General features: G+C 45.4%; 2 protein-coding genes across 3 annotated transcripts in view; one reads left to right on the top strand and one right to left on the bottom strand.

Moving 5' to 3' along the window:
- RBM26 (RNA binding motif protein 26) overlaps nucleotides 1-21,696 on the bottom strand; it is a 193,445-nt gene that overhangs the window by 64,898 nt on the left and 106,851 nt on the right. For both annotated transcript variants that reach the window (XM_073580438.1, XM_073580437.1), the window contains exons 14-16: nucleotides 13,549-13,680; nucleotides 12,894-12,965; nucleotides 11,321-11,443 (exon numbers count right to left, since the gene is read on the bottom strand). In XM_073580438.1, coding sequence (XP_073436539.1) covers nucleotides 11,321-11,443; nucleotides 12,894-12,965; nucleotides 13,549-13,680 — 327 coding nt within the window. The remainder of the gene's footprint in view (nucleotides 1-11,320; nucleotides 11,444-12,893; nucleotides 12,966-13,548; nucleotides 13,681-21,696) is intronic.
- LOC141094553 (uncharacterized) lies at nucleotides 5,654-7,338 on the top strand. The gene is made up of 2 exons (XM_073580436.1): nucleotides 5,654-5,807; nucleotides 5,913-7,338. The coding sequence occupies exons 1-2, from the start codon at nucleotides 5,677-5,679 to the stop codon at nucleotides 7,207-7,209; spliced, it is 1,428 nt and encodes a 475-aa protein (XP_073436537.1). The 5' UTR covers nucleotides 5,654-5,676; the 3' UTR covers nucleotides 7,210-7,338.

Here is a 21,696-nt window from a genome sequence, read left to right on the forward strand (position 1 = left end):
AGGTTGATGGGGAGCAGAGACTCTTGGGCGTTCCAACGCCCTTGGGTGGTCTTCCGCTGGAAAACCACTCTCCACCCTAGAAGACTGGCATCGGTGGTGATGACTTGCCACTGAAGAGGAAGAAAGGACCTCCCTTGCAGAACTGACTAAGGCATTGTTCACCAAGTTAGGGATTGCCTCACTCTGGGAGGCAGGAGTATGGGGTGGTCCAGGGAGACTGAAGTCTTGTCCCAGACTGAAAGGAGGGACAGCTGAAGGGGACAAGTGTGGAATTGGGCAAAGGGGACGGCCTCCATGGAGGCTATCATCTTCCCCACGACCCTCATGCAGAACCGAAGGGGAACTGGGACTGTCCACTTCAGGGATCGGATTCCTTTACAGAGAGCTGAAAATTTGTCCCTCGGAAGGAACACCTGGGCCAGGTTCGTGTCGAACTCCACGCCCAGGAATGTCAGTCGCTGAGTTGGGAGCAGGTTGGACTTCTCTCTGTTGATTATCCAACCGAGACGTGTGAGAGTATCAAGGGTAATCTCAAGACTCTGAAGGCAGTCTCGGCGGGACGAGCCCTTGATCACCAGATCGTCCAGGTAAGGGATTATGAGGATCCCCCTGGAGCGAAGGATGGCCATGATGGCTGCCATGACCTTTGTGAAGACCCGAAGAGCCGAGGCTAGGCCAAAGGGGAGGGCCGTGAATTGGTAGTGATCCTCCTGAATCGAAAAGCAAAGAAACCTCTGATGTTGCAAACAAACAGGGATGTGGAGGTAGGCCAGAGAAACTCCGAGGGCTCCACTGAGGCGATTACCGAGCGAAGGGACTCCACCTTGAAGTGGAGGATCCCCACGTGGTGATTGAGTAGTTTGCGGTCCAAGATTAGACGAAGCGAGCCGTCTTTTTTCGGGACTACGAAGAGATTTGAGTAGAACCCCGAAAACCGTTCGTTTGGAGGAACGGGAACAATTACTCCGGTGGATAGGAGGGAAGACACGGCTTGGAGGAACCCTGGGGTGAGGGACGGTTGTTTGGGAGGATGAGACAGAAAGAAGCGTCTCTTTGGGAGGGAAGAAAATTCTAGCCGGATGTGATGATTTCCCTGACCCATGCGTCGTTGACAACAGACAGCCACGCGTCTTTGAAAGTAGAAAGCCTGCCTCCCACCCTGGAAGAACTTCCAGGTGGGGAAGACCCGTCACTTGGAGGAAAATCTACCGGAGCGGGATCCTGAGGGCTTGGAGGGTCGGCTCTTTGGTCTCCAGCGGGGTGCGGGTTTATACGATGGTTTTCTCCATTCCCCGGAGGTAGAGGCGCAAGTTGCCTCAAAAATCGATTTGGCCAGTGATTCGGTCTGCCTGTCCGCTGAATCCTTCAGTGATGCGCCGTCCGGAAGGGATAGAACCGTTTTTGAGGAAACACAGGAGACGGATGGGTCCACCTCGGGAGCTTTGGCCCATTTTGTGAGAAGGTCCGCATTAAAGGGATATAGCACGTCTAGGTGCCTGCATCCAGGGAACCGCTTTTCAGGATGATCCCAGTGTTTCGTTAACGTAGTCTCAAACTCCTTGTGATTAGGAAAGGTTCGGGAGGGAGGTTTCGCTCGTTTGAAGAGGACAGAGCATTCTTGTCAGGGCGTCTTGTCCTCCGTTATTTTGAGCGATTGGGTAATCGCCGATATGAGACTATCTACCATGTCCTGTGTTTTGGACATGTGGTCTGAATCTGAGTCAGACCCCGATTGGGAGTCTACGTTTGACCCCCAATGCCGTCCTCTGAAGAAGGGGACGGAGGCGAGGAGAGCAGCCTGGATGATGCGGAGGGGCCTTGTGAGCTGGAAGAAAGCCAGACAGGGCCCGCTTCCTGGAACTCCTACCCGGTCTGTCCATCTGGAGGTCGCGGTCAGGTGCGGACGACTCACCGTGAGAGGCGGTCGGAGCACAGGTGGTTGTAGATAGCTGAGGTAATCGTTCTAAGACCTGGACCAGGGACTGAGACACTTTAGTCAGGTCCGCGACCGACTGAGACATTGCAACAGCCCACTCTGGGGGAGGGCGGGAGCTCTCATCCCAGGGTTCGGTGTGCTCCTGAGGGGCAGACATAGTAGAAGGACTGCAGGACAGACAGAAAGGTGACGACTGACCAGATGACCACTTCTTTTTACAGCGCGCGCAGGCGTAGTGAGTAGCGGTGGGCTAGAATAGGGAGCCCTTGCAGGGTCGGGCATATGTGGAGTCTGCGGCAGTATAGCAGAACGTATCTGGTGAAAGTACTGCAGGGATGGGAGTGAGTACTGCCGAGGGGAGCCAATTAGAGCCCCAGGAAAAGCAGAGCCTACCGTAGCCTTATGCTGTAGCCTTATGCGCAGCAGAGCCGAGTAGATGTGTCCCCCAGCAGAGCTCCTTGCAAAGAGGAAAGCGAGATTCCGGCAAAAGGACCTGAAGGGTGGTCGGAGCTTAGCGGCCGTGCCGAGCGAGTGGGCGGAGCATAGTGGTGGTGCCGCGAGTGGGCGGAGCATAGCGGCAAAGTGAAGGCAGCTCTGTGATAGGCTAGAAAGAAGCACGAAAAGAGCGCGCGCAGAGTGGGGGGCGTGAGCCAATGACGCTGCCCGCCCGCAAACGAAAGTGAAAGTACTAAACCGCCCGGAGACTGGCTTGCTGCCCCCGATCCCCGTGACGCCGTCGATAACAGTAGGTACTGGCAGTAGCTGCGGGGGGACCCTTGCTGAGCTCCCGGCTGCGGCCGGTGAACAAAGACGCGCGCCTGGGAAAAGGGCACAAAGAAACTGGCTCACATGAGGACCGCCCCAGGAAAGGAAGACGAAGAGTCACCTCTGCTTTGGAGGATAAGTTCATCCTAGTCACCAGCCTCAGAAATCGCAGGTTAATCGCAGCTCAGATGAGTGACCAGGTCAATGCCACACAGAGTTCTTGCAGCAGACACATCTCTACAACAACTGTTAAGAGGAGACTTTGTGCAGCAGGCCGTCATGGTAAAATAGCTGCTAGGAAACTACTGCTAAGGACAGGCAACAAGCAGAAGAGACTTGTTTGGGTAAAAGAACACAAGGAATGGACATTAGACGAGTGGAAATCTGTGCTTTGGTCTGATGAGTCCAAATTTGAGATCTTTGGTTCCAACCACCGTGTCTTTGTGCGACGCAGAAAAGGTGAACGGATGGACTCTACATGTCTGGTTCCCACCGTGAAGCATGGAGGAGGTGGTGTGATGGTGTGGGGGTGCTTTGCTGGTGACACTATTGGGGATTTATTCAAAATTGAAGGCATATTGAACCAGCATGGCTACCACAGCATCTTGCAGCGGCATGCTATTCCATCCGGTTTGCATTTAGTTGGACCATCATTTATTTTTCAACAGGACAATGACCCCAAACACACCTCCAGGCTGTGTAAGGACTATTTAACCAAGAAGGAGATTGATGGGGTGCTACGCCAGATGACCTGGCCTCCACAGTCACCAGACCTGAACCCAATCGTGATGGTTTGGGGTGAGCTGGACCGCAGAGTGAAGGCAAAAGGGCTAACAAGTGCGAAGCATCTCTGGGAACTCCTTTAAGGCTGGTTTCACATTAGCGCTTTTGTGCGCAGCGCATCGGGCGCACCAGTGCGCATGCGCACTGCGCACCTATATTTTACATGATGTGCGCATGGTCTTGCGCATATTTGCGCTTTCGTGCGCATGCGTTTTTTTGTCTTTTGCGCCAGGCGCGTCAGACGCAACATGTTGCATTTTTGGTTCCGCCCTGTCTCGTTAAAACAACGCATGCGCACGGAATGCGCACGGAATGCGCAAAAACACCACATTGGAGCCTATGGGAGCGCAATACTTGCGCATGGTCTTGCGTTTTTATGCGCATGCGTTTTTTACATAAACATGACTGAAATTTGGTCTAGACAGTAAAAAAAAAAAATTGAACCAAGGTGATAAAATGGTGTGGGCACTGGGATTCCACAATACTTTAAGGATTGCTCACTAGTGGACACACAGCACAAGCTGCACCAATGTAAGTATGAAAAACCTAATGTCTGGCTGAAATTTCAATACATTTCTATGTACTTATGTCTCTTTTTTTTTTTTATTGCAGCATGTCTTCATCTGGTGAAGAATATGTCCCCGGGACAGGGCAAGAGGCAGAAGAAGTGAGTACTATGCTTCCGTATGGATTTGAAAAAATAAACACATGTGATTAATTTTTTTGGTTTAATTTTCAGAGCTCATCCTCCATCACGCCACCACCACCGGAGGAACGGCAGGAGCAGCAAGGCCAAGTGCGGGCGGGTAGACGTGATGTAAGTACAGATGGACTGTTTTTTGTTTTTTTTTACTTATTTTCTAGTCTGGTTTTTTTTTTTTTTGGTATTTTTTAGTTGTTTTTTTTTAAATTTTCATGGTTGTTTTTTTCGATGTTTGTTGTTTTTTTTTTCCATTTATTTCCATTTAAAACAAATAATTTTTTCATGGATTGTTTATCAATATCTAGGGATCAAAGTGTGTATGTGTGTGTGTGTGTGTTTGTGTGTGTGTATGTTTGTTTGTTTGGGTATATGGGCACGGGACTATGGGATGGAGGATATATATGATGGGTATATGGGCACGGGATAGAGGATATGTATGATGGTATATGGGCACGGGACTATGGGATGGCGAACATGTATCATGTGTATATGGGCACAGGCATATGAGATGGCGAATATGTATGATGGGTATATGGGCACAGGACTATGGGATGGAGGATATGTATGATGGAATATGGGCACGGGACTATGGGATGGAGGATATATATGATGGGTATATGGGCATGGGATGGAGGATATGTATGATGGTATATGGGCACGGGACTATGGGATGGCGAACATGTATCATGTGTATATGGGCACAGGCATATGAGATGGCGAATATGTATGATGGGTATATGGGCACAGGACTATGGGATGGAGGATATGTATGATGGAATATGGGCACGGGACTATGGGATGGAGGATATATATGATGGGTATATGGGCATGGGATGGAGGATATGTATGATGGTATATGGGCACGGGACTATGGGATGGCGAACATGTATCATGTGTATATGGGCACAGGCATATGAGATGGCGAATATGTATGATGGAATATGGGCACGGGACTATGGGATGGAGGATAATTTTAAATTTATATAACTAACCACAGTTAGTTACTATGCCCGGGCAGCGCCGGGCTCTTCAGCTAGTTATCGATATTTTTTTTTTTAAAATCTTTCAAAGATTAATGTTTGTCTTTCTTTTCTAGGCTCCACAGCGGGAGGAGGACCTCGCCCTGGACAACGACGAGCTCATCCGTCTAGTCCAGGAGCGAGTCCCGTTGTGGGACACCCGTCACCAACTGCACTCGGACAACGTGGTGATCCGGCGGCTCTGGAACGAGGTGGCCGCATCGCTGATGGATGGCTGGGACAACGCCTCTCCCCGGGTCCGCAAGGATTTTCGTAAGTATTTAAATGCAGTGTGATGCAGCAGTGATCTTGGCCGGGATCACCCAACTGTGTGTGATGCTATTAACTCCATGGAGTTTCTATCATCACACACAGTTGGATGATCACAGCCTCCAGTGCATAGTCTTACTTTTTTTCTTTTTTTTTTTTTTTCCATCACAGTGAACAAAGTCAGAACCCGTTGGCGCTCGATGAAGGACCGCTTCAACAGGGATATCCGTCAGGAGAATAAGGTTCGCAGTGGTGCTGCGGCAAGGACCGGCACGAAGTACCGATACCATCGTGCCTTGGCATTTTTAAGACCGGTCCTTGCCTCCCGAACGTAAGTATTTTCTAGTTGTATTGTGTTTTATTCTGTGCTTTTCTATTCCACAGGAGTTGGCGATTGTTAATTTATGGTAGTAATTTCTTTCTTTTCTTTTCACAGCACCTGGAGCAGCACCCTGCAACCTGGTCCCGAAGCGGTCCTTCATCAAGCTGCCCCGGACCCCTCCCAGCCATCCATCAGCGAGGAAGCACCTTGCAGGTCTGCACCACAGTCATCTGGAGACCAGGAAGCTGGTCGCTCAGGTGTTCCCCTGTCCCAGGTCTCTGCCACTGGTTTTGCGGGCACTTCCCGCCAGCAGCGGCAGAGGACCTTGGACAGGCCTCTCATGCCCGAGTTCGTTGAATTGAGCTCGGTCTTTCAGAGTAGCCTCAAGGCACTCTCCGATAGACTTGAGAGTGGTTTCCTCCTTTTGGACCAACGCTACAAGTCTATCGAGGGTCGCCTTGAGCGCCTGGAAGTCGACCTCGCCAGACCAGCGCATCATTTTTATACCCAAATAGCTCGGGACACGGCGGAACACCTTACCCCTGACCTCCAGTTGACTGTCATGCAGGCCTGCAACAATGCTTTTATGCAGGCTATGCAGCAGAGTAGGATTATGCAGCAGTCAGTGGTGGCATTTCCACCGGTGCCACCACTGACTCGTTTTACAGCATTACCTACTTCTGCTGCATATCACTGCACAGCCACCACACTTCCAAGCCTCGCCGGACACCAATATACCGCCCCAAGTCCGAGTGCAGCTGGACACTTACCCGCCAACACCATGCCAAGCGCTGCTCCTGCCTGGCCCACCACTGCTGCCGCCACCACCACTGGATGGCCCGTCGTCACCACCCCTGCCTTGAGCGCCGCAACCACCACCACCAGCGGGAGGACCACCCCGGTATGGACCGCCACAGCCACCACGCCTGCATGGACCGCCACCACCACCACCTCGGAGCAGCATCAGCTGGGGGACCCGCATTCAATATTTACGGCCCCTGCCAGGACATCCACCACCTCCAGCATGCCACAGCTGGAACAAGATCCTGGCAGGCGGTCAACAAGTGCCAGGCGGTCCCCCAGCTCCAGCCAGTCCCCAGCCTCCAGGCGTTCCAGAGGCTCAAGGCAGTCCAGAGGCTCAAGGCGGTCCAGAGGCTCAAGGCGGTCCCCGGGGTCTAGCCAGTCCTCAGGCTCAAGCGAGGACAGCAGGAAGACGACGGGCCACCGTCCTAAAAAAACAAAGAGGAGGACTCTTACCCTCCCTCCTCCCTCACCTCCCACTTCACAACTTTCCTTGCCTCAGCTCCCTTCCCCCACTTCTTTGGTTCCTCCTTCCCCTAGAACCCCTTACTCCACCCAAAGCCGTTCCTCATCCCTCCACACCCCCCAGTTTCCAGCAACTAAAAAATAATTTAAATAAATGTTATATTTTTTTTTCAAAATAATGTTTGGTTATTGTGTCTTTCGCCGCCTGCACACACTGCGCCCTACACTATGGTTTGTTTTTCTTTACTTTATACCGGATGGTCAGCCATCCAACTCTGAAAGGGATACTATATTTTTTTTTTTTTTTTATATACACACATATATATATATATATATATATATAAATAAAACAAAAATGAAATATAGTATCCCTTTCAGAGTTGGATGGCTGACCATCCGGTAGAAAGTAAAGAAAGGGAAACCACCAAAAAAAAAAAAAAAATATATATATATATATATATATATATATATATATATATATATATATATATATATATATAAAAAAAATAAATATATATATATATATATATATATATATATATATATATATAAATATATATATATAAATATATAAATATATATATAAAATATATAAATATATTATATATTTATATAAATATATATTTATATATATATATTTATATAGATATATATTTATATATATATATATATATATATTTATATAAATATATTTATATATATATAAATATATTTATATATATATATATATATATATATATATATATATATATATATATATATATATATATATTTTTATATATATATATTATATATTTATATATTTTTATATATATATATATTATATATTTATATATATATATATATTTATATATATATATATATTTATATATATATATATATTTATATATATATATATATATATATATATTTATATATATATAAATATATATATATATATTTATATATTTATAAATATATAAATATATATATATAAATATATATTTATATATTTATAAATATATAAATATATATATATATAAATATATATATATAAATATATAAATATATATATATATATATAAATATATAAATATATATATATATATATATATATATATATATATATATATATATATATATATATATATATATATATATATATTTTTTTTTTTTTTTTTATGGTGGTTTCCCTTTCTTCAATTTAACCTGGGCAGATGAGTAGTGGAGTTTATTAAGACACAGTACACTGGGTACAGGTATAAAAAATCATGTATTTTATTTTTAACAAACAACAAAACTATTAAACCATTTGATCCTGCCATGCTACACGACCATCGGATAAAAAGTAGTCCGCAAATTGGTCCCTCATTTGGGCAACTTCGACTGAGGACCGAAGAGGGTGCTGAGTAAAATCTGGCAAAGGGTTGGCAGCAGGCTCATCCATGTCAAAGTTCGGCCGCTCCTTTGCCATAACAAAATTGTGGAGAACCACGCATGCCTTCACGACCTCATCAACTGTTTCCATTTTGAGATTGATGGCGGTGCTGAGAATTCGCCATCTGGCCACTAGAATGCCAAAGGCGCACTCTACAGTCCTGCGAGCCCTCGTAAGCCTGTAGTTGAAAATTTTCTTGCGGTGGTCCAAGTCACGGCTGGAGTACGGCTTCAGCAGGTTTGGGCACATCTGAAATGCCTCATCCCCAACCACTACAAATGGCAGTGGTGGAGTTTGGGTTTGGGGAAGAGGCCGTGCCAGTGGAAAATTGAAATGGTTGCCGTACAACCTCCAGCCCATATCAGAGTTCTTAAAAGTCTGTGAATCGTTGCCCCGTCCGAATGCCCCTATGTCCACCGCCACAAACCGGCAGTCTGCATCCGCAATGGCCATTAGGACTGTGGAAAAGTACTTCTTGTAGTTGTAGTACTCGGAGCCACTTCTTGCGGGTTTTGTGATGCGGATGTGCTTCCCGTCCACCGCTCCTAGGCAGTTCGGGAAATTGCAGACTGCCCAGAATTTCTCCGATATTTGAAGCCACTTTTCGGCAGTGGGCAATGGCAGAAACTCCGGACACAGAACATCCCACAGAGCCCTGCAGGTGTCGGCAACAATCCCAGATAAAGTTGAGATTCCCAGCCGGTACTGGAAATGCAGGGATGAAAGACTCTCTCCAGTTGCCAGGAACCTGCCAAACATAAAAAGAAAAAATAATTATATTTCTGTCTTGGGTATTACTAAAAACACTGAAAATAAAAAAGTACATGGCCTAACTATTTTGCATGTTTTTTTAATACAACATAGCAAAAAAACATTTTATAAAGGCTTGGGATTAGTACATGCCAGAAGAAAAACCATTATGCAAAAAAGCAATTTCACAAAAATAATGTTAAAAATCAATAGCCAAAAAAAACCTAATTTTTTGGACCAAAAAAAAAAAAAAATAAAAAGCCAAAAAAATTATGCAAACATAACAACATACATACCGTAAGGTGACAAGGAGCCTTTCTTCGGGAGGAATGGCACGCCGGAGCTGAGTGTCCCTTCTCCGGATGTTTCCTTCAACCATACCCAGCAAGTCAAGGAAGCTTTCCTGGGACATCCGTGTATAGTCAGCAAATTTCTCCGGGTTTTCCTGTAGCTCGCTGTACAGCGTGTGATATGCTCCACGGCTTGGCCGGAGTTCGATGATTGGATGCCTCCAAAACCTACGCCGCTGCCGTCTCTGCTGTCTCTCCCTCTCCCTTTCTTGCTGGCAACAAAAGACATACGCCTGAGACAGCGCAATGTCAAGATCCAGCTTGAAGCGGAAATTATCCAGACGCAAGTCCATCTTGACACCGGAAACAGCAGCAAATTCTGATGAATTCAGCAGTACAGGGTCTATAAAACATTCCAATGAAACACGCCCACTGGTGACCCATTGGTGGTCAAAGATTTTGCTATTGTGAAATGTCACACCTAAAAACGCATGCGCATAAAAAACGCAACCGCATGCAAAAACGCATGTAAAACGCAAGTAACACTGCGTTATTTTGACGCATCAGCGTGCGCATGAAGAAAAAAAAACGCACATTTGTTTTGCGTTTTTCTTTGCGTTTTTTATGCGCACGATGCGCTGCGCAAAAAAACGCTAATGTGAAACTAGCCTAAGACTGTTCAAGAGAATGCCAAGAGTGTAGAAAGCAGTAATCAAAGCAAAAGGTGGCTACTTTGAAGAACCTAGAATATAAGACATATTTTCAGTTGTTTCACACTTTTTTGTTAATTATATAATTCCACATGTGTTAATTCATAGTTTTGATGCCTTCAGAGTGAATCTACAATTTTCATAGTGATGAAAATAAAGAAAACTCTTTGAATGAGAAGGTGTGTCCAAACTTTTGGTTTGTACTGTACATAAATGCTTAGGTGAGAGACACTACATGTGTTTAACAATATCAAAAGTGTATTAAGTTCTCATTCATACAGCAAAAACAAGTACAAATGTGATAAAAAGATGGGATGACATGGTGAACACAAGGCAGCCAAACACTACATCATAGATAGCTAATATCAAATATTAAACCTGGTCAGGGTTATGAGGAAATATATGTGATGCATCAGTAGGTCATGGTATGATGTCCCCTATATCCTGTAGTCCATCAGACTATAGCCCTCATAACAATACTATGCCTGAGTTATAGATCCAGGACTGTTGCTATACATAAATTGACATAGATAATGCTATCATAAGGTGCTTACCCATGTGGGATGATAAGCATTTTACCGTGGCCCCGACCCACGTTTCGCGAAATGGGCTTCCTCGGAGGGGCTGTATCATTTTTATGTCACTAAGGTGGTGCGTTTAGGCCTTTTTATGTACATGGCCTACATGCACACTTGTTGGCATGAATGCAGCATTAGTAGGAAGCAGTGAAACTATATATCCTGCCATCTTGTGTATTTATTCCCCTCCTCTAGCTAACCGCTACCTTCAGAGTTTTTAGCTGCACATGCTCAGCGTACAATCACTTCTTCACCAAGTACAATACAAGGACTCTGTACATACGTGGGGTTGAGATTGCATGTGTGTTAGTATCTGCCACAGACAGACAGAAGATAAAACAGCTCCCTGGCAGACATGATTGGTCTGTACCAGGATGACTGAAACCACTTCATTACTATGCCATCAACACAGCATTCCCACGCAACAGAACAAACTGCACAAAGGACATCATGTACTTGCTGTTTTGCAGCACCAAGTTTAATATATGGAGAATCCAAATCTAATGATTACCTGTTTCTTTCTCTGTGCATCAGTGTTGTCCACTGCAGTAGAGTAAGCTACAGATTTTTGGATGGCTTTTAAAGCTTCTGGGTTGTAAACAGTTTTTATGAGTCCTGTAGAGGTGGACAATACCTACAATTAAGAAGAAAACATGAAATACTACACATCTTTCATTTAAAGCAGCACTACAACAGTTTTTGTACATGTATCGTGCAATATAAGCTACTAAAAGGGAATATGTCAGCAGCTTTGGTATGCAATTCGAGAGCAGTTCAATGTTGGGGCAGAGACCCTGATTCCAGGGATATGTCACTTACTGGCCTGCTGGCTGTAATTTTGAAAAAAATCACCATTTTGATGATCTGCTGCAGATCTACCAGTTATCTGAATGTTGAGATCAGTAAAACAAAACTACAGCAAACAGTCCAGTAAGCAATATATCGTCTACACGTTACCTTATGTTTCTCTCAGATAAGGTGGCAAAAACCTGGTGAGATTCCCTTTATACATTTTGAGAGCAGCATGGTGTAGGAATGGAGACACTGACTCCAGGAATGTGCCACTTACTAGGCTGGGTTTGTGTTTCAACAAATTCAGAGTTTAATCAGAAGACATTATCTAACTACCTCTCATAAAAACCTAGCAGTGATTACCTGCTCTCTGTCAAAATACAATGTCCACAGAGAGCCAACACTGTTGTACGGCTGGGGTTATACAGGGCTCAACATTCCAAGCTCTGCTAAATCGGTAGCAGAAAAAAAAAAAAAACAATCTGTCACAACTACTGCACCCAGTAAGTTAAGTGACACATTGTTGGAATCCGGGTTTCAGCCCCTACCTCATGGCGATATCAGATTACATAAGAAAACTTATTGATTCCCTTTAAACAACAAAGGGCTCCTGTGTAAACTTGTTTCAGTAAATATGCTACAGCGGCACATCATAGTTCGGGCATTCCTTTAACTTTAGACCTTCTAGAGATCATTTCATCTTCAACTTGCTTAACTGGTGTAAAACACTTAAAAATAGCAGCAACATTTTTTGCAAAACTTGAAGTTTCAAGCAGCTGTGCCAAAATTGCCAGAGCTACGCTCGCCAGTCAAATTTGCAGATTCTTATACCAGAAATGCCATTCCAGTCCTCAACTGGAGTAACATTTCTAGCAAGGCACACACCAATGATCTGATTGCCAAACTAAATGGTGCGCGCCTCTTACTGAAGTCCTGGACATCCCCTCATTAAGACTAGTGTACGAAACTCCAGTCCTAACGATTCGGGACCTAGATCTCGGATAATCCCACTCGCATTTCCAAGGGGATGAAGTAACATCACACCGCACTTGGTCTGAATCAGGTCTAACAACAGTCAATGATGCATCTCACTTCAGTAATGTTAAATCTCCTAAAAGTGCTAAATCTCTTGTGCATTCTCCATGATCCACCTTCAGCCTGTAAACCATCTCCTTGAGATAGGCATCTACCTGTCAGCTACGACAAACAGGGAGGCAGAGGAGAGCAGTGCCAGGCTGCATCTCACATAACACAGTGCATTCACTCACTAGATAAGCAGGTAGGCTACTCACCTTTTCAGTGGTGGGATGAGTGTGTTTTGGAATATAACCCAATCTCTCTTTTATTGACACTTTTGCTACAGCCTGTAGGGAAAAAAGTAAAGGAATTAAATGCAAGCGCTAAACAAGAGTAATACAAAGGAAATCTGTCAGGGTTTAGCTATGTAATCTGAGGACAGCGTGAGTGGGGGTTAAAACACAGACTTCAATAATATGTCACATGTCAGGCTGTGTGTTGTTTACTTACAATGAAGGTTTTATCACCTGGTGATGATTGGACTACAGCAGCAATGCAAGCTAGTCTGACTCAGCCCCCTCCTGTTATAAGCAGTTCACTGTCTATAGACAATGTACATACAGAGTCTGGTGGGAGTGTGGGCAGCTTTCTCACCTCTGCTGCATTGTCAAATATAAAAAAAAGTTGATTGTGTCAAAACCGATCCAGTAAAGTAAGTGACACATCGTTGGATTCAATGTCTCTGTATATCATGCTGCTCTCAGATAAATAGCAAAAACCTGCTGACAGATTCCACTTAGTTCTACTACATATGTACACAATGATTACAAATTAGAAGGTACATTAATCTGGGAGGGGTCTACAAACAGGTCAAATAATTTTTCACTGTGGAAGACAGAGAATGGCAATATGCAAATAAGTGCACAATACCTGTAACATGACTGTATTTGCGCTTTGTGCCTCGGCTGGCTCCATATTACTGGAAGGAACAGGTCCGAGCCGTTCTTTGACAGACTGTTTGATAACTGGTGAATTCTGAGGCTGAACATTAAGCTCACCAGCCTGAAAAGATTAGAGGTGCAAATATTACTTCAAGCAGGGCTGTGGAGTCGGAGTCGTGGAGCCGGTGCTCATTTTGGTGGAGTCGGAATAAAATGGACCGACTCCTAAAATATATAATAAATTGGGTACAGTAATTCAACGCAGAATGTGCTGTATATTTTTTCATAGGAATTTGGGAAATGTACTATAAATGGCTGTTCTATTCCTGATCTAACATTCACACACAGCGTTTTTCCTGCGTTTTTTGAGGATATGTTTTTCAGCTGCAAAAGCAGATCAGCTTTTTTTAAAAAAAAAAAAAAGCATCACCTGAAATCTGCTCTATCCATTTATCCATATCTGTCTATCCATATCTTATCTGTACCAAAAAGAATGAAAGCCGGGTAGCACACAGACTAACACTCCTTTTTTTTTTTTTTTTTTAGCACCAGTCAGGTACACCTCATAGCTGCCCAAAAGGATGCCCAGGACAGGCATTGCTCGTCTTCAGTAACACATCAACATCAATTGATAGATGGAATAAATAGACTCCATTCATCACCACATCTTCCTAAGGTGCAGGCTTTATTTTCAAGTGTAGGGGTGTGCAGTATGATGTTCTGCAGCAGCTGAGGTGTGCAGTATGAGGTTCTGCGGAACAGTATGAGGTTCTGCCCCCCCTAGGTTTGATCCTGGCTACGCCCATGGTGTGAATGTAGCCTGAGGATCTAGGCTTGGTCTTAGCTGAGATAAGATAGATATATATATAGATATATATATATACACACATATATATATATATACACACACACACATATATATATATATATATATATACATACATATATATATATATACATACATATACATATGTATATATATATATATATATATATGTATATATATATATATATATATATATATATGTATATATATATATATATATATATGTATATATATATATATATATATGTATATATATATATATATATATATATATATATATATGTATATATATATATATATATGTATATATATATATATATATATATATATATATATATATATATATATATATATATACACATACACACACACATACAAACACACAGTACAGACCAAAAGTTTGGACACACCTTCTCATTCGAAGATTTTTCTTTATTTTCATGACTATGAAAATTGTAGATTCACTCTGAAGTCATCAAAACTATGAATTAACACATGTGGAATTATATAACTAACAAAAAAGTGTGAAACAACTGAAAATATGTCTTATATTCTAGGTTCTTCAAAGTAGCCACCTTTTACTTTGATTACTGCCTTGCACACTCTTGGCATTCTCTTGATGAGCTTCAAGAGGTAGTCACCGGAAATGGTTTTCACTTCACAGGTGTGCCCTGTCAGGTTTAATAAGTGGGATTTCTTGCCTTATAAATGGAGTTCGGACCATCAGTTGTGTTGTGCAGAAGTCTGGTGGATACACAGCTGATAGTCCTACTGAATAGACTGTTAGAATTTGTATTATGGCAAGAAAAAAAGCAGCTTAGGCCTGTTTCACATTTGCGCTTTATAGCGCAGCGACGGCCTGCGCACGGCCGCTGCTAAGCCCCGCCCCCTCCCGGCTCCCAGCCCGCCCCATCCGGTCATCGCCGCCTACTAGCGCACATGGACGCTTGCGATCTGCACACCCTATCTTTAGCATAGGGTGCGCAGATCGTGCGCTGGCTGTGCGCTAGCAGGATTTTGCCGTGCGCTGCGCAGTTTTGAAGGTGCGCCGTGCGCGCCGAAATGCAACATGCTGCGTTCGGCGCACACGGGCGCACCTTCAAAAGTGCGCAGCACACGGCAAAATCCTGCTAGCGCACGGCCAGCGCACAATCTGCGAATGCGGTTTTTCCCTATCTTTTACATGGGTGCGCATAGGTGCGCATACACATGCGTTTGTACGCGCATGCATTTTTTTGTAGTGTGCGCTCGGGCGCACAAAATGCATCGTTGCATTTTTTGCGCGTCCGACTTGCCCCCCCAAAAAAACGCATGCGCACGCAATGCATTTTTTTTTACACCCAAACACCCATTATAGTCTATGGGTGCGCATACGTGCGCATGGTAATGCGCACGTATGCGCAAAAAAAGCATGCAGGTTTTTTTTTTTTTTTTTTTTTAAACGCATGCTTTTTTTTTTAAAAAACGCACCCAAACTCACAAAAAAACGCACACAAACGCATGATGCGTTTTTTTATGTGCGTTTGCACTGCGCACGGTGCGCAGTGCAAAAAAACGCAAGTGTGAAAGTAGTCTAAGTAAAGAAAAACGAGTGGCCATCATTACTTTAAGAAATGAAGGTCAGTCAGTCCGAAAAATTGGGAAAACTTTGAAAGTGTCCCCAAATGCAGTGGAAAAACCATCAAGCACTACAAAGAAACTGGCTCACATGAGGACCGTCCCAGGAAAGGAAGACCAAGAGTCACCTCTGCTGCGAAGGATAAGGTCATCCGAGTCACCAGCCTCAGAAATCGCAGGTTAATCGCAGCTCAGATTAGAGACCAAGTCAATGCCACACAGAGTTCTAGCAGCAGACACATCTCTACAACTGTTAAGAGGAGACTTTGTGCAGCAGGTCTTCATGGTAAAATAGCTGCTAGGAAACCACTGCTAAGGACAGGCAACAAGCAGAAGAGACTTGTTTGGGTAAAAGAACACAAGGAATGGACATTGGACCAGGGGAAATCTATGCTTTGGTTTGATGAGTCAAAATTTGAGATATTTGGTTCCAACCACCGTGTCTTTGTGCAACGTAGAAAAAGTGAACAGATGGACTCTACATGCCTGGTTCCCACCGTGAAGCATGGAGGAGGAGGTGTGATGGTGTGTGGGTGCTTTGTTGGTGACACTGTTGGGGATTTATTCAAAATTGTTGGCATACTGAACCAGCATGGCTACCACAGCATCTTGCAGCGGCATGCTATTCCATCCAGTTTGTGATTATTTGGACCATCATTTTATTTTTCAACAGGACAATGACCCCAAACACACCTCCAGGCTGTGTAAGGGCTATTTGACCAAGAAGGAGAGTGATGGGGTGCTACGCCAGATGACCTGGCCTCCACAGTCACCAGACCTGAACCCAATCAAGATGGTTTGGGGAGAGCTGGACTGCAGAGTGAAGGCAAAAGGGCCAACAAGTGCTAAGCATCTCTGGGAACTCCTTCAAGACTGTTGGAAGACCCATTTCCGGGACTACCTCTTGAAGCTCATCAAGAGAATGCCAAGAGTGTGCAAAGCAGTAATCAAAGCAAAAGGTGACTACTTTGAAGAACCTAGAATATAAGACATACAGTATTTTCAGTTGTTTCACAATTTGTTACAGTAATTATATAATTCCACATGTGTTAATTCATAGTTTTGATGCCTTCAGAGTGAATCTACAATTTTCATAGTCATGAAAATAAAGAAAACTCTTTGAATGAGAATTTGTGTCCAAACTTTTGGTCTGTACTGTATATATGTAATCAATATTACATAGTGTATTACATATTTACAATTTATTAGTTTTTTGTGTTCTAAAGTTGTATTCCAATAAATATATATTATGTTCTGTCTAAATATCTTGATTATTGTATCATAAAAATGATTAAATGTCTGATGTTCATTGTACTACAATAAATTTTTCACTTAAATATAAGCAATATATGTCGGAGTTGTGGAGACGGTGTAAGGGAAATTGAGGCGTCGGAGTCGCAGGTTTGGCTTACCGACTCCACAGGCCTGATTTCAAGTGCATATTGGCTCTTACAACAAGCCATTGTTTAAACACACACAAAAAAAAAACAGAAGCAATTGACTAGAAATACAGAAATCTAAAGCTTATGTTTACCACTTGGGAAGCCACAGAGCATTTTCTAAGCCATGGACTACTTGTAATCACAGCTAATCAACTTCTTGCACACAAATCTTCATCCAGACGATAACTAGCTCCATTTACAACTAGCTTTAAAAGGTTGTCTCATCGCAGACATTCATGGCATGTCGTATGGCATAATCTGAGAAAATGCCATAAAAGGAGATTTTTGTGTACTCACCGTAAAATCTCTTTCTCTTAGCCTTTAATTGGGGGACACAGAACCTTGGGTGTTATGCTGCTGTCCACTAGGAGGCGACACTATGCATAATCTGAAAAAGATTAACTTTGGCTCCTCCTCTGCAGTATACACCCCTGGACGGCGTCAGCCTTCTCCAGTTTTGTGCCAAAGCATAAGGAGGAACGTAACCAAATAACATAACCATGCCTGTAAGAAGGCTACTATGTACGAGCTCAAAGAACAATATGAGAACTCAACAGGAAACAACGGCCCGTAAGGGCAACAGGGTGGGAGCTGTGTCCCACAATTAAAGGCTAAGAGAAAGAGATTTTACGGTGAGTACACAAAAATCTCCTTTACTCTGTCGCCTAATTGGGGGACACAGAACCTTGGGACGTCCAAAAGCAGTCCCTGGGTGGGAAGCAGTGGACGAATATTGTGCTGACAGTCCCCTAGACTTGGGGTACTGCCGCCTGCAGAACCAGTCTACCCAGGCTCGCATCCGCTGAGGACTGGGTATGAACACTGTAGTGTTTCGTAAACGTGTGTAGGCTAGTCCAAGTGGCCGCCTTGCACACTTGTTGTGCCGAAGCCTGATGCCGAATGGCCCAGGAGGCCCCTACTGCCCGTGTAGAGTGTGCCGTGATACCGGCCGGAAGAGGGGAACTGTTAAGTCGGTAGGCCTCATGTATGGTGGACCTGATCCACCTGGCAAGGGTAGCCTTGGAAGCCGGCAACCCCTTGCGACTACCTTCCGGAAGAATGAAGAGGGAATCAGATTTCCGGAAAGGTGCAGTCCTGGACACGTAAATCCGCAATGCTCTGACGAGGTCAAGCGTATGCAGAGCCTTCTCCACTCTATGAACCGGAACCGGGCAAAGGGAAGGCAGTGAAATCTCTTCATTAAGGTGAAAGTTGGACACAACCTTCGGAAGGAAGGATGGTACCGTGCGGAGAACCACCTTGTCCTGGTGAAAGGCTAGGAAAGGCCGTCTGCAGGAAAGTGCTGACAATTCCGACACTCTGCATAACGAGGTGATCGCCACTAGAAAAACCACTTTCTGAGACAGAATGGAGAGTGGAACTCCTCTAAGAGGTTCGAAGGGTGGGGCTTGCAATGCTGTCAGGACCAGATTGAGGTCCCACGTATCCAGCGGACGTTTGTAGGGAGGAACCAATCGGGAAACTCCCTGGATGAAAGTCCTTACTTGCGGTTTAATAGCAATGCGCTTTTGAAAAAGGACTGAAAGCGCTGACACCTGACTCTTAAGCGAACTTAAGGATAGCTTGGCATCTAGGCCCGATTGAAGAAAACCTAGTACCTTCGGGAGGGAATAAGGGAGTGGGACTTGTCCATGAGATTCGCACCAAGAAAAGAAAGCTCTCCAGGTACGATAATAGAGCTTGGCGGAGGCAGGCTTCCTTGCCCTGATCATAGTTGCAATGACTGCCGGTGAAAAACCTGCCTGGGTTAGAATCCAGGTTTCAAGGGCCATGCCGTCAAATTGAGAGCCCCTGAATTCTGGTGGAAGAACGGACCTTGAGACAGAAGGTCGTGACGGTCGGGTAGACGCCAGGGGGCGTCTGCCGTAAGTTGCACGATGTCGGCGTACCAAGTACGTCTGGGCCAGTCTGGCGCGATGAGGATGGTCGGAACTCCCTCTTGCTTGATCTTCCTCACGACCCTGGTGATTAGGGGGAGGGGTGGAAAAATGTACAGGAGTCGGAACTGGGACCAGTCCTGGACCAGGGCATCCGCTCCGAGCGACCGCGGGTCGTGTGTCCTGGCCATGAAATTGGGGACCTTGGTATTGAGATGGGATGCCATTAGGTCCACATCCGGGGTTCCCCAGCATTGACAGATCTGGTAAAAAATCTCGGGATGGAGAGACCACTCCCCCGAGTCCATTCCTTGCCTGCTGAGGAAGTCGGCTTCCCAGTTTTCTACACCCGGAATGTGTACCGCAGAAAATACCGACCTTGTGTCTTCCGCCCAGCGGAGGATATGAGCCACTTCTCTCATCGCCTGGGCGCTGCGGGTCTCGCCTTGGTGGTTCACGTATGCCACAGCCGTGGCATTGTCCGACTGTATCCGTATGTGCGAGGCTGCAAGCAAGTGATGAAATGCTCTCAATGCCAAGAGAATGGCCCTGATTTCCAGAACATTGATAGGCAATGTCACTTCCCTGGGTGACCACTTGCCCTGTGCCCTGTGATGTAGGTGCACCGCCCCCCAGCCTGTCAGGCTTGCATCGGTAGTCAGGATCTTCCATTGTCCTGAGAGGAATGGCTTCCCTCGTGTAAGCGAGTTTGGTTTGAGCCACCAATGCTGGGACCTCCTGGTTGATGACGTCAACCTGAACTCCCTGTCGAGGGAGAGAGGGTTCCTGTCCCAAGATTTGAGTATGGCTAGTTGAAGGACCCTGAGGTGAAACTGGGCAAATGGCACTGCCTCTATTGCTGCTGCCATCCTGCCGAGGATTCTCATGGCAAACCGGAGAGATCGAGGAGGACTGCGAAGGAGTGTGCGAACTCCCAGACGGATGGCCAGTGTCTTGTCCTTGGGAAGGAGCACCAGGCCCCTGGCGGTGTTGAATACCATTCCCAGGAATGTTAGAGTCCGAGTTGGGATGGTCGACGATTTCTGTAGGTTGACTAGCCATCCCAGGCGACTCAGTGTCTAGAGTGATTGAGACACTGACCTCGCAGTCTTTGAAAGTGGGAGACTTGACGAGGAGGTCGTCCAGGTACGGGACGACTAAGATGCCTCTTGAGTCCAGGACGTCCATGGTGGCCGCCATGACTTTGGTGAACGTTCTTGGAGCCGTGGTGAGTCCGAACGGAAGGGCGACAAACTGGTAGTGGTTTTGGTTGACCGCGAACCTGAGAAACCTCTGGTGGGCGGGAGCAATTGGTATGTGGAGATACGCATCCTGTATATCTATGGAGGCGAGGTATTCTCCCTGCTCCATGGATGCAATGATGGACCGGAGGGACTCCATGCGGAAATGACGGACCCGTACGTAATTGTTGAGCTGTTTTAGGTCCAGTATGGGTCGGACGCCGCCTCCTTTCTTGGGGACTACGAACAAATTTGAGTAGAATCCTTGGAATCTCTTGTTCGCGGGAACCGGCACCACAACTCCTGATTGAAGGAGAGAGGAAACCGCTTGGTGGAAAACACGAGCCTTTTCTGGTGGTGTTGGAGGAACAGAAAGGAAGAACCGGTTCGGTGGAACGGAAGTGAACTCTATCTTGTATCCGGAAGACACCATTTCCCTGACCCACCTGTCTTCTGTAATAGGCAGCCAGACTTGCTGAAAGAGTAAAAGTCGGCCGCCTACTGGTGGGGTGTCTTCCGGAGGTCTCGAGTCATTTGAAGTGAAGTTCTGAGGTTTTCCTCCCTTGGGTTTCGCTTGGCCTGCTTTCGACTGCCAAGCCCTGTCCGGTCGCTGCTGCGTCCGTGGGTTGTCTCTGCGTGGAGAACGGTTGCGGTTTTGCACTGGGCGCGAAACGGACCAGCCTGAGGAATTCCGAAAGGATCGGAATCGCGTCTGGTTTCTTAGTTTAAACGTGCGTTTCGGTTTTAGTTGAGGGAGAGAGGTACTCTTACCCTCAGTGGCATTGGCTATCATGGTGTCTAACTTTTCGCCGAAAAGTCTTCCAGTAATATACGGAAGTCGCGTGAGGGACTTCTTTGAGGCCGCATCCGCTTTCCATTCTCGCAGCCAGAGGATGCGTCGGATCGTGATGGCGTTAGATGCTATTCCCGCTACACCTCTGGCGGAATCCAGGGCTGCATGAATCATGTAGTCTGCTACCACTGCCATCTGGACCGCTTGGTCCGAGAGTTCAGGATTTGAAGCCTGAAGACCCTCCTGTAGTTTTTTGGCCCAAGCCAGGATGGCCTTGGCTGCCCAAACTGAAGCGAATGCAGGGCCCAGAGAGGCGCCTG

This window comes from Dendrobates tinctorius, unplaced genomic scaffold (genome assembly GCF_039654945.1).
Source record: "Dendrobates tinctorius isolate UK_male_01 unplaced genomic scaffold, ASM3965494v1 ptg000064l, whole genome shotgun sequence".
Classification (NCBI taxonomy): domain Eukaryota; kingdom Metazoa; phylum Chordata; class Amphibia; order Anura; family Dendrobatidae; genus Dendrobates; species Dendrobates tinctorius.